Below are 13,500 nucleotides of genomic sequence, written 5' to 3' on the forward strand. Positions count from 1 at the left end.
CAACAGTTTTTCCTCCAGTACTATTTGTTTTTTGGCAAGCTCTTCCAATTACTGACTCTGATGCAATATGTTTTCATCAGATTCTGCAAGCCAAAGATGGCATGGCACTGATTACAGTGGCATGCATAATTAGAAGCAGAATTTCATTAATGGCATAGCTTTTCCACTTATACTTTTCTGGGTTTAAATGGCAATAGCATAAGCAGGTTGAAATACAGGAATGGTGGTTCTTGCTCTTACTTATAGATATGAACAGAACATCAGTCTCAAATTCAAGAGCCTTTCCCCCCTAAAACAAATGTGAAGGTGTGAACCAAGCAGTGACTGTGCAAAAACACCCCCAAAAACCAATCAATCAAAAAACCCACCTTAGACAAGCTGGCTCATATAAAGGACAGGAAGTCATAAAAAGTCATTTGTAGCATATTTTAGAGTAACTTCCTAAACTTTTTCTTGAAACTGTGAAAACAGCTCATTCAACACTATAGCTAACAAGTCAAATGGAGATACTCTCTCTGTTTTTCTCTGAGAGGGGTATGGTAGTCCCCTCCTCACAGACAGGGCTATACAATTTTTCAATATTGTCTTATTGTCTTAGTAATAAATGTGCGAGCAAGATATTCAGAGATGAAATGAATGTTCAGCACGACAAATTGCTGGTACAGAAGAGAGCTTGCAAATCTTTTCTGGAGGGCAAAAACTTTGTGATCAACCACATTTATCAAGGTTTTCTTCTTTATTACACACACAATACCTACCTCTTCCAGGAGCTTGGTTTTCTGCAAAATCTGCTTATTCAGAGATGCCACCTTCCTTCTATGTTGTTGGGCAGCTCCAAGCCTTTCTGGTCGCTCCTCAGCAGAAAGCTCAGATTGCTAAAATAAACAATAACAACAACCTGTTGGACCTCACACCATTACTTTTGCTTCTTCAGTAGCTCAGGAAATGCCAAAGTCAGACACACCTGTGATATTCTTTGCCAAGAACTGTGTCCTACTACCCAACAACAGGAACGACGTACAAATATCTCGCATCAGGTTAAGGAAGTGGCTGAACAACTGAATTATACCCCAAAGGTGACAGGTAAAGTAAGCTAAGACTAAAGCCAGGTGCCCTAGGACAGGTGGAAAGTGCTACAGTATTCTAGAATAAATAAATAATTTTTTTGCATCAGCATTACAATTAAACCCTGCAGAGTTCTTAAATGGAAAAAAATACAAACATTTTAAAAACCACCTTAAGCAGTGGTATTTACTGAACTGGTTGAATCAGAGATGCTCCATACCCCAGTAAGATCCAGAACTTTCAAAAGCCTGAACAATTGTTCATTTATTGTGTATTTAGATTCTGAAATACTGGCTTGGATGCATCTTTATGCTGACATATTCAGTGTGGTATATACACTTACTACTTCAAGCAGGATTTTTTTTGTGTGCGTGTGTACTATGGATACCAGCCTTTGAAAACTACTCAATCCAGCATGCACTGCCAAGAAAGTGTCTCATAAATACATGATGAAGACAGCAATCTGGATCCAGTCTCCTGTTCTCTCTGAATTGTGAAAGGAAAGCTACCAGAAAAAGTTATTTACCAGGAATAACATTTATAATAGAAATTGTATACTTGCAGTAGACAAAAGAATGATTAAAAATCAGTGATAGCTAGATGTCTAAGTGATTATTTGCCAAAACATTATTTGTACCTTTTGAAAGTCCTCACCTTAATACTTGCATCCATCTGTTTTGGTAATTTGCTTCACACACTCAGACTTCTTTTTCCAGTTAATCCATTTTCCAATATTTCATTAGAAAAAGTTAATTTTCAAGGACTTCAGGTGCTAATTTGCAGAGTCTTTCAAAGACTTCAACACTAAGTGCTTTCTGAATAATTACCAAATGTTGACAACCACTACAATGTATGATACTCCTCCCTCATATTTGCTCCTGGCATCCACTCTAGGCAGTTGGGTAATCAGGTCTTCATTAACAGCTTAATTTTAAATGAAAATAAGAGGCAAAACCTGTCTTCCTCTTAAGTTTCTATGTTATTCATATTGAAGAGCAGCTTAATGATTTGTTACTCTTTTACATCCACAGCAAGAAAAGACCAATTCCAACATCTTAACCTAACAACTCACATACTTACTTTCCATTTGTTAGGAAAGGAAAAATGCCTCTAAGCAACACCTGTAACACTAAGGTATTCAGCAAATACACAACCAGATTTACTTATTCCTCTCATTATTTAGTCAAATCACATTCCCTCATCAAGTCACGCATTCTAAGGCCCCATCCCTCTCACCATTAGCCTACTGAATATGCATAACACGCAAATCAAGAAAACTGGAAATGCAAGAGAAAGAAACATGAGCTAAACCAGTCTGAGACTGATCTTGCAAAAATACTAAAAATCCATACAGTACAGCTTTGGCGTAAAAAAAAGGTCATGTCTCAAGAAGTGGACTGTTAAAGCTTGCTTTTTGGAAACGGGAAATAACCATCACTATAATACAGAGGTTTCTGCAGAAAAATCCTTCTGGTCTGCAAATGAAAAAGCTAGGGTTAAGCCTCGTGCAGTCAAAGTGGGCTAAGGATCTGCTCTGCAGCAACACTACAGCTTTAAAGTTACTGAGGAATTGGGTTCCAATTTGCATCTTTCAGATTAGAAGGAAGCAAGCACAAATTATAGAAGCTACTTTGCTTTTGACACTCTTGTTGTTACCTGGTCTTTTACTCAGCTGAAACAGCAGTTGCCTTTTGAACATAATTTAAGAAAGCTGTATCTGAGCACTAGCGTCTCTGACTGTTTATCAGTTTGTTACTCTATCTCAAAACAAGATCTTCAGTTACATGTGACAAAAAGGGATATATGGAGGTATCCTTCAACTGTCCTGGTAACACACATTATCCCCACCACTGAGAGGTATAGACTTACTTCTGCATTTTTCTCCATTCCCTGCAACTGCTCAACTGCCCTAAAAAGATTTAGTCAATTCAAATAAACAAGTTAAATGAGAAGTGTTAGTAGCCTCATTTTCTCTGACAGAATTTGTTAAGTTAAAATGCAATATTAATTATGCATGAGGATTGTTAATTTATGGCGGCTCAAAAATAGCTAGCCAAAATAAATGGCTAATTCTAGACAGTAAGAGCCTGCCTCCCACTGTTCACATGTAAAAGTTTTAAATGGGAGGGAGAAATGAAATATATGCAATTAACATTATTCTTTGTAATGAGATTCTCTCACACACATTAGAGCTATAAACTTTCCAATAACTAAAGAGAATTCAACCATTACTCTACAGAACTTCACATTCTTAAAAAAAAAGTCTCTGTACAAAAATATAAACTTTGTAGCAGTAAGTAAAATTATTTATCTCTTCATGTTCAACCATCTCCCACTAACAAATAGACTTCAGAAGTTTAGGTCTGTGACTAACTCCATCATAGCTGCTTCGATTTAAAGTCCACTCTCTGAAGCCCACTGGGAAAAAAGAAAACCAAACAAAAAACCAGCCTCCAGCCCCATAACAGTACAAATCTGTTTTCAGCCAAGTTCCATGTAGATCTGACGTAGTCATTTCAATGTAATTTGCTGTCAATTTTCCTTGACACTTTCCGAAGGCTCAGGAACCCAAAGATAAAAATCACTGCATCTCACTTTATCTTTGAGGGTTTCCTCACACCAAAAAATATCCTATTTAGTATCTTCCTTGAAAAACAACCCCTAACCATACTGTATGGTTGAAATGCTTATTGTATGTTACTTCAACTGACTACGTAGGGTGCATAGTAATCTCTGATATAGGATTCTAGAAGTCAAAAAAGCATTCTGAGTCAACTTCTCAAGACACAAGCAACTTGCAAACAGCATTTAACACTGTTGAAGAGGATTCTCCTTCAGGAATTTTTGAAGCGGATAGTTTTGAGACAGCAATTCTCTAGTTTTAGTCATTCTCTCATTTTACCAGGCAGCAAACTTTTCCTCCTGTTCTACTAGCAAAACCTCGTTATATATGACTATACTTGTAAATTCTCAGAGGAAGAATCCTTCTAACACAGTAAAATCAAAGCTACTTTGAGTAATTGGCCTTAGAAAGCTGGTGATGAATAGACAGATAAAAACCATGTTAATAATTTACTGCCAGGATTTTCAGAAAGTGAGGAACAACACTAGGATTTTCCTTCCAGTTTACCCAGCAAGTTAACACAGCATCAGAAAGGAGGGGCAAATGCAGAAAACTACATGCACTGATCTTCCACAGAAATGCCATCTTGTAAGAAGGGTCCTGGCACATGGCAACGTCAGATCCAGACTTTTGTTTGCCAGCTATCTTTGCTGTTCTGTTAAGACTCTGGTAGACAAATAAGCACTGCTGTGTTCTTCAGACCACGTATAGTTACAAGGAGTTAAAACTATTAGAACTATATCCAAACACTGCTGATGCTTCAATAAACTATTTGATAGCATCCTTAATTCTTTTTTCCATGCATGCACACACAGAATATTTTTTTTTTGGTCACAACCTATTGATTTGAAAAGCAGTATATTTTTGGTTTGACTTGAATCAGTTCTTACTTTCCAGAGTATTAATCATTGTTCTACTAAAATAGTCAAGGTCCTGCTGCCTTCTCTCAGAACAGAAGAAATGTAACATTGAAATATGACTCTTGGGCTTCTGTTCTTCCAATCCTTTATAATAAAGAAAGGCCAAGAATTTGCACTATGGACTCTGTTGAGTTATAGGGTTTATCTCCCAAATGGGAAAGCTCCATACCTCATATGTGTCAACAAAAAGGAAGAAATATGAGAAGAGTATTGGACAAATAAGAGCGACCTATAACTCATATCTGGCAGTGATGTATTGTATGTATTAATTGCTTGAAGAGCCAGATTTTCTTTTCACATTACTGTAAAAACAATCACAGTTGAACACAATAAATGGAGCTAATATACACAGCTGCCTTGAGTTGTAAAAAGCAACAAAGGTTTGGTTTTGATGATACTAGATTCAGAATGAGAGATCCAGGTCATGGCTGATAATTGTAGCCCAGTGCAACTAAGAAGCCAGGATCTGAAAATCCAAGTGGAGGAGGCCTTGACTTTTCTCTGGGCAAGCCCGCAGAATTGTATTTCTGTTCTTAACACTGAACATTTTACAATGCATTTTAAAGAGCTGAGGCCTCTGGTTTGAATAGATATCAACCCAGGCCCTTCTTTATTCATGAAAACATTTAAGCAAGTGCTTAAACCCAAACTACTAATGAATACAATACAGGAATATGTGCTGTCACACCAAAGGCTTGTGCATGTTTAAATCTCATTAAAATACTTCCCTGAATCCTGACTGTGCTGTTATCCACAGTATATATGAAACAGTGCTGTTTCAAGAGAATCATGGCGATTAAGTTGGAAGCTTAAGGCCTAAATTAACAAGCTATCAAACATGACTTGGTAAAATGTGATCAGGTAACACACTTACCTTTTCAGCATATTCTGACACTATTTGCTTGATCTCATCTGACTGGAGTTCAACGATCTGGCCAACTGTGCTCGCTGTCAACTTGCCCTGCAATTGCATCAAGAAAACATCTGGAGTTTTGGAACTGCCTGTGCTTTTTAAATGGCAATTTCCCTAAGCTCTAATTTTAACAGAAACGTACAAAGTCTTTACACTGGCTAATAATTTATAATCATAAAAAAAGACTAAAAAACATTCCACCCCAAAAAAAAAACTTTGCTGATGGAAATTCCTCACATACAACCTTTTAGCAAACAGTGGTAATTGAATTGTATTCTGTACACTGAATTTTGCAGGCACAGTAATAAAACTCCCTTTTAGACCACGTTTTGAGCCAAACTATAACAATGCAGATATGTGAAAGAATGTACATGCATCCAATTTGAAAGGTGCAAAACAATTTTCAAGTAGAACTGAATTCTACAGTGAATTTCAGTAGAAAGCATGTCAATCAACTTCGAAACTAGACTAATTACTACCTTTTCTTCTGTGACTTCAGCATAAACAGAAACAATGTTTAACAACTGAATTTCTTCCCAGTCCTCTCACCCAGAAATTAAAATGTAAGAATTTTCAAAATTACAACAGCCTCAAAGTTCCATTATAGCAATGACTACGACCAATTAAGAATTTGAAAGCAAGATACATAACCACTATTTTCAGTGTCTTACACTAATGGTGTTATTCCTAAATATTTGTCACTGCTTTGAAAAACACCTTGAAACGCATACAATTTTCTTCTACTCTCCCCAGTAAAATGATTACTCCTCTGGATATCTTCACATGATGAATTAAGTAAGATCATACTGCATCTTGGGTAGCTGCATACCGTGATGTCTTTCCCCTGAAATTCTCCTTTTAAAAACCATTTGGCACTTACTTATGTTGCTATTATCATTTCAAGGCAAATGATTAAGTCATCAGCCTCATAAAAATTACTGTCTTTTTAATTCAACCATCTTTTCTTGCACTCCCTACATGAAAATTTAAACACAGTCATTCCAAGACTTCAGACTCATTAACCCAGTTTTTGGAATGATTGCCATAACCAACCATAATTTAAACAAAGCTGTATCAGTTTTAATTGCTGCTTACCTCTTCTGTTGCCATTGCAGCCATTCCAGTCATCAGAGTTTTAATGCGAAGCTAGAGCAAAATACGAGGAATTACACATAACAATTGACCTTTTATTATTGACTATATTTCTGCCTAGTGACAGGGCCACATGTATACAATTAGTATCGTATAACACATGCATATAATGGGACAGTAAATCTATTAAAGAGGTGGCTAAAGTTATCATATAAAGGAAAATCCCTTATAACAGCAGGTTCACTCAGAGTATTCAGCTCCCACTATCAGCTGAAAACTGACCTCTTAAAAATGCTTGGATTCCAAAACAAAATTTGAATTTTTTGTCTTAAACATTTAATTTTGTGCATCAGTTTCAGGTTCCACATTTTCCTGTGGAAAGCAACTCCCACTTCAGCTAAGCAGGACAATTTTCCTTCTTGCAGAGCATGACTGGGCAGTGACAACCACTGCCCTCCCCCCAAGTTAGTAACACCCATGCACACCTCTTCAGCAGCCTGAAGGTCATCTTCATCACAAGGCTCAGCTTTCCCTGCTGCTCCAAGCCCTGGAGGTAGCGCAATTTTTTTATCCTCAGCCTTTTAAATAAAAATTAAGAAAATATTGTATCTAGTTGCATTAATCTAAAGTGTTAAGAAAGGCAACAAGGAGAAAACTGGAATATAGCTGTTCTGGTTTTGTGAATATATGTTAGCTACTGGAAGATCCTCACACTCCAATTCATGCCAACTGAGGTGTAACCCTCACTGACTTCATAAGTATTCCAGCTGTTCAAGGCACCGTCTCTGGCTTGCTATGGGCACATCTGGCACAAAGGTCCTTATTCCATAACCTTCTAAAAACTACCAACCTCACAAGACAGCTGGCTACCCCAGAATATGATGTCTGCTATATAGCAGACAGCAGATTTTTAAAATGTAAATCATTTTTAATAACTTAATATAATTTAATATTGGTATAACAAACATACAACGTAAAAGTGTAAAATTGTCTAGTTCAGTCAGAAGAATTTGTACCACTAAAATAATGAGAACTGGGGACAGACAGACTAAATTTTTAGGTTACTCTATTGCACCCCTAACCTGATTATTTAATGTTCCATTTCTGCCTTACTGGTGACTCAATTCACTCAATCAACATGATGACCTTCTAATACACAACATTCCAAAGTCAGTAAAATTTTTTGAAGAAACAAAATGAACTCTATAAACATGACGGTAGCCTGGCAGTTACTTTGAGGGGAAAAAGAGATATACCTAGATTTAGAAACATCTCCATTTATAAAATTTAAATGCTAAATTTGTATGTGAAATATTGAGATAATGAAAAAGGGCAACCTTAATGTACTCAGTGTATTGCTGGGTCTGTGAGATGCTTAATGCACTTCCTCATTATCTCTGTCTGTAATAAAAGCTTGTAGCCAAAGAAATATCTGCACTGAAATAACAAGACTGTGAGTACTTTGACAAGGACATTTTGATTCCATAATCATCAAAAGCACAGCAAGGATGCTATTTTTCAAGAGGCACTACGATTTATTTATGGTATGGTATCATGTTTCTCCATCACATTAAACAACCTGTTACGTAATAAATGCCTATAAGTTTTCTTACCAAGCTGAATGGTTCTTTAAAAAGAAAAGGAAAAGCTCTTTAATGATCACATCGTAGAACACTTAGTTAAAAGATACTCATTAAACAGTAAGGATATGTTCATTACCTCACATTAACAAAGAAAACAGAAAATAAACAAAACACCCAAACCCCCTTTCTTCTAAGCAAAAATGTTTACAACATGTGATCTTTGAGTACAGATGAAAGAAATGCTTAAAAAAAAAAAGATATAGTAATCAATTGCATCTTTCATGGCATGTTGATTTTCAGTTCCAGTTAGCCATTTTTAAAAGGCTGTAATAATAGAAGTTATAGCTGTTTATTCTGTTGTATTCCTTTAAGAACATACAGTAACCAATACTCCAATAAAACAATGCAATTCTTCCCACAATATGAATATTCAAAATTAGTATATTTTTACCTGTTCTGTTTTTGCTGCTTGTCTGCTAAATCCATACCTCCTAAAAGAACAATAGTAACATGAAAGAAATACATTGTGGTTTACAACTTCCACAAAAACTAAGTTTCTATCAGTTTTCAGCATAAGAAATGCACTAAAAGGTGAATCGTTTAACAAAACCAACAGCCAGGCTCAGGTTAGTTTTAGAATATTTCAAATAAACTAAATAAGCTGGTACTGCAGCATATTTACAGAATAATTTCAGCTCCAGCTACTCCTTCCATTATGATTTGCAAATCGAGATTGTTCATAAAATATCATCGTATAAAGCTCATGAAAGGAAAAAGCAATGCTCTCTTTTCCATTTGCAAGTTAATCCTCAGCCACTAGCTATAGACTTCTGGATTCTGGAAAGGCCTCAGGAAGTTGTCAGTGCAATCACTACTCCCCAAAAAACATTCATGCTTGTGTGCTTTGATGAACCTCCAATTTCCTTCTGAAGCATGGCATTTAGAGCTTTAAATATATACTCAAATAAACGTCTTCACTTTTTAGTTATGTTGTTACTTTGGATATATCTTAAATTAAAAACAGGTAGAAAGCCATTTTAGATATGAGTAAGCAACCATCTTCAGTATTACGAAGCACTAAACCCAGCACATGCAAAGTACAAAAAGAAGTGATGGTCCTGATTGACTAACTTACAGCTACGACTGTTTAATTCCCTACTACGGCAGAAGCAGGACTATTTACATGCCTTTTATGGCTACAAGTGATCCTCAGCAGCAGTATCAATGGTCACCAGTTCTCTACTTACACTCATACTTGAGAGGTAAACTCAGTCATGTTTTGTTACAGTGTAACATCAAGTTTCCAAGAATACCCCAGCATTAAGCTTTCTGCATTTCAAAGCTTGAAAATAGAAAGAATGTGGTAGAGCACCACCCTCCCACAGAACATGCATAAAACTGTATTAGCATAAAAGCATTTCTACTTAGTATTGCCATTATTGTATCTCTGTTCTTGCTTTTTGTAGAAGCACCATTTTATTTTCACACATAAAATTGTATTCAAGTAATGAACTGCACCAGAACAGCAATAACAAAAACTTAAACATCAGTTATATCAACAGAGAACCTGGATGCCTCCCAGGCGTAACATTTTACATCTGTCATAGGAACCGACTTTGTACTTTGTGCTGAAAACTGATTGATAATATTTGAAGATGTGGCAACAAAAGCCCTTAGCTGAAACAGACTATGCAGATGTGTGGAGAGATGCTCACTGGTATCACTCTGATCAAGCCAGACTCTGGCCTAACACACTCAGGCTCATTTGTGACAACCTTTAAGCTAGAGACCACAGGATCAAAAAACAATTTAGAATATGGCACTATCACTGGCTGTATCTGAATAATGCTGTATTTGGCATGAGGACATTGTAAGACCCTATTTGTTGGACCGAGAAAATTAACTGTTATGATTAGTGTGCTCTGAAAGGAACCATTTTGATGATAACCACAGGGCATTTTGGAAGAGAAGAAAAAAAAAATCATCCTCTACTCACAATTTTCTGCAACTGCCATCCACACGCAGTAAGAGAATGAAAGGTTCACTGTAACTATTTGAATTCTCTACTCCTAAATCTACCAAAAATTTACTAGTTGCCTTTTTGAGTGGTGTTGTAGTTTCCCTAATGAGGTTGGAGAGCAGACAGTAATCCCTACTGCCCCCACAGATTTCTGTACGTCTCTCTTAAGTCCTTGTACTCTTCTTATTACTAGGTTCACAGCGGACATACTATCATCCTCCTTAAGGGTTAGTTGTCTACCAAAACACATGAACCAGACATTGGTGTGGCTCGCTGCTGTTATTTCCTCAGATGTTCTTTATATTCGCACTATATCAGAAATCTTTTTCTGATCAAGTTTTATGCTTTGAGAATTCATTACAAAAGCATTACCAAAACACGTTCAATTCTTGCACCTATACGAATTTTCTCCCGCTTCCATTCAATTCATGTTAAGCTTTTCACACCAAGTAACTAACTTCTGGTATTTGCCTTCTAGTAAGTACTATGCTTCATTCATATCACCAATTTAAACAATCAGTCCAGCAAGTCTTCTGTCATGCTCCATGCCCTTCAAACACCAAATACCTCTTCTCCATTTGCTCTTCTGCTAGGACTCTGCAATGTCATATCAAGATCATCTCAACAAATACCATCTTGAAGAGGTATTTTCCTTTCCAAAATTCACAAGTTTTTGGTCATCTTTCTTATTAGTCCCAAACCACTCTTCATATCTATGTACCAATGCACACTATGCAACAGAAGAGCAGTTCCCTTACATCTTCAATGCCTCCTACTTTTCTGTTTTTATTTCCTCTCTCTGTACTTACACTTTCTCTGTTATCCATTTTAATTGTTTTTTTATATTAAAGATTTATCTGTTTTTCCAGCTGAAACAAGCTTTACTTAGGTCTCAACTGTTCCATCATATCTAAAGCTAAAATAATTTGTGAGGATCTGTAGAAAACATCACCTATTTATTTCAATTTTCAAGCTATGTACTGATTTCTAATTTTGCCATTCTTAAAGTTACACTAGAGAAATCATACACAAAAATTCCCTTAAACTGCATAAACTATTTTACACTCTTTTTATTTATTAGGAAATGTCTGCTGACACCAGCATGTAGGAATCCAAGTACAACAGTACAAGAAACTATAAAGAGTCAGAATAGGAATACACCACTCCATTTTTCCATAACAGCTCTTTGGATTCACATTGTGAACACTGATGAGGTATCAACGAACTGATCTAAATCTAAAGATGTCAGCATGCATGTCTCCCCCTGAAGAGTCAGGGAAAAATCCACATGCCAAGCAGAATAATACTTGACATTGTCACCAACTTGGAAATACAATTTTCACTGGGGAGGGAAGAATTGGACTCTGAAATGGATGAGGTAAATCAACCCTAACTCCTTACTAGCATTGGAAAAATAAGACTCATTCAAGACTATAGCCCACAGAACTTGTGAAAGATAACTCAGTTAATAAAACTAGCTGTTTAACATATATAGACATACATATATGAAACATATAGGTACTGTGTTTCCTTGTAGCTCTGTGTCTTGAATGGATTAAGCTCATTAAAGCAGCCAGTCATCTTAGTTTTTTACATCAGCTTGCTATATTTCAGATAACTGCACTGAATTCCACTGGTGGTAGAAGGGAAGGGAAAAGTTATACAGTCAACTATTTGTATATGAAGTTTATGCAACATCAGAAGAGTCTGCCAAGTGACACGGCACTCAGATGTCTCCCAGTGGTTTCATTCCATTAGGAACACACCGAGGATTTCATCCCACTTTAATGGAAAATAAGCTGAAAGATGTTAATTTGTCCATGCTGCCCTCACAAAATACCACCATGAATGAAAGGGGAGGATTATAAGCAATCTGCAACTAGCACATTTGCTGATTTCAACTGTGTATCAAGACAAATGCACGAAAAAGGTAATAGGGAGGTACTCAAAATGAGACCAACAAAAAAAAAGAATCTACGGCTTTGGGGGAAAGGAAGCCACAGAAGATACAAAAATTAATTCAAACGTCATTTGCACTCATTAAGAGGTCAGACAGCACATAAGCTGTCCATATCGCTAAACTACAAATAGAAATTGGAAAAAGAAATTAGATACAGAAACTCTCGTAACATTATTTTTATGTGTTCAGAGTGCTCTCGGTGAACCAGAGGGATTTCCAAACATCATGGATAAGTGCAAACTTTGGTAACTTTGTCTATATATGGAAGTTAGCAGAAAGTAAGAAGACAAAGCACTACACCACCTGATTCAGCCTCCTGATGAAGCAACCACAGCAGAACTACAAAAAGAAGCAATAACAACTTCAGCTCCTTTTTTCCCCACTTCCGGGGATTGTCTGCAAAGAGGCAATATTGATTGACAGACACTACCTAAAAATATTAATTTAAGCCATTTTTCTGAAGCCAAGAACAAGTGTGTTAAATAAACATACCCTACTAGCAGCATAAAGTCAGAACTTGGGCTCCCATTGTACAAAACATTGCTCACACGAGAGGACTGTCCAGTCCCCAGAGAATATACAGGGTAAGCAAACAAAATCTGAAACCAAACAGAAGTAAATCTGAAACAGTTTGATTCTCAAATAGTAGGAAAACAACCTCACAATCCAAATTTTATACAGAATGCTTCTAAATACACACAGTACAAAACCCAGACAGTTAAATGAAGCCTTTCACCTGCCATATTCCAGAAGCGTAGCATGAACCTTTGATTCCTCATCTAGCAGTTCTTCAGCTCCCTTCTGACGTTTGTATTTTCTCTGGGGCTTGTAAACCTCCTGTAAGACAGCAAATTAATTCAGAGCTTGTAAAAGGCTCTTCTAAAATAAACAAAGAATTGTTACCTAGAGTGATACTTACCACTGTTTGCTTTCCAACTCAATATACATACTCAAATAAACATCCTTCCCTTTCTCTTTTTGGAATTACATGATAAAATCTTACTGAATTTACTTCTAAACAATTTGCTACAGGACCTGTCTTTCCAGGTTTAAAAAAAAATTTTAAGTGGATACTTAACAACAGAGAGGATTTTTTCAACCATCTCCTCCACCATGTTTGAAAGAAGAGTCAAAAATAACACAAACAACATCTATTAAGAAAAGGCCCTGTGATTTAGCCAGCCATTGTCTAGAAATGTTACCTCCCTTGTAAGTTAATTCTATTTTTAATGTCTTATTAGATAATATAATTATTATCTACTCAATGATCACAGGTTACAATGGAATTAAAGCAGATTTCATTGTAATTTAAGGAACAAAAATA

The 13,500-nt window shown here is 36.3% G+C and overlaps 1 protein-coding gene across 3 annotated transcripts in view; it reads right to left on the reverse strand.

Annotated features, from left to right (window-relative positions):
• The window catches only part of CCDC93 (coiled-coil domain containing 93), a 61,636-nt gene that overhangs the window by 33,062 nt on the left and 15,074 nt on the right, over nucleotides 1–13,500 (reverse strand). For all 3 annotated transcript variants that reach the window (XR_010372974.1, XR_010372973.1, XM_064451112.1), the window contains exons 7-12: nucleotides 12,913–13,013; nucleotides 8,648–8,687; nucleotides 7,099–7,191; nucleotides 6,617–6,667; nucleotides 5,483–5,569; nucleotides 759–875 (exon numbers count right to left, since the gene is read on the reverse strand). Coding sequence is in view for 1 of the 3 variants with exons in the window: in XM_064451112.1 (XP_064307182.1) it covers nucleotides 759–875; nucleotides 5,483–5,569; nucleotides 6,617–6,667; nucleotides 7,099–7,191; nucleotides 8,648–8,687; nucleotides 12,913–13,013 (489 nt within the window). In the remaining 2 variants the exon portion in view is untranslated. The remainder of the gene's footprint in view (nucleotides 1–758; nucleotides 876–5,482; nucleotides 5,570–6,616; nucleotides 6,668–7,098; nucleotides 7,192–8,647; nucleotides 8,688–12,912; nucleotides 13,014–13,500) is intronic.

Source organism: Phalacrocorax carbo, chromosome 5 (genome assembly GCF_963921805.1).
Source record: "Phalacrocorax carbo chromosome 5, bPhaCar2.1, whole genome shotgun sequence".
Taxonomy (NCBI): domain Eukaryota; kingdom Metazoa; phylum Chordata; class Aves; order Suliformes; family Phalacrocoracidae; genus Phalacrocorax; species Phalacrocorax carbo.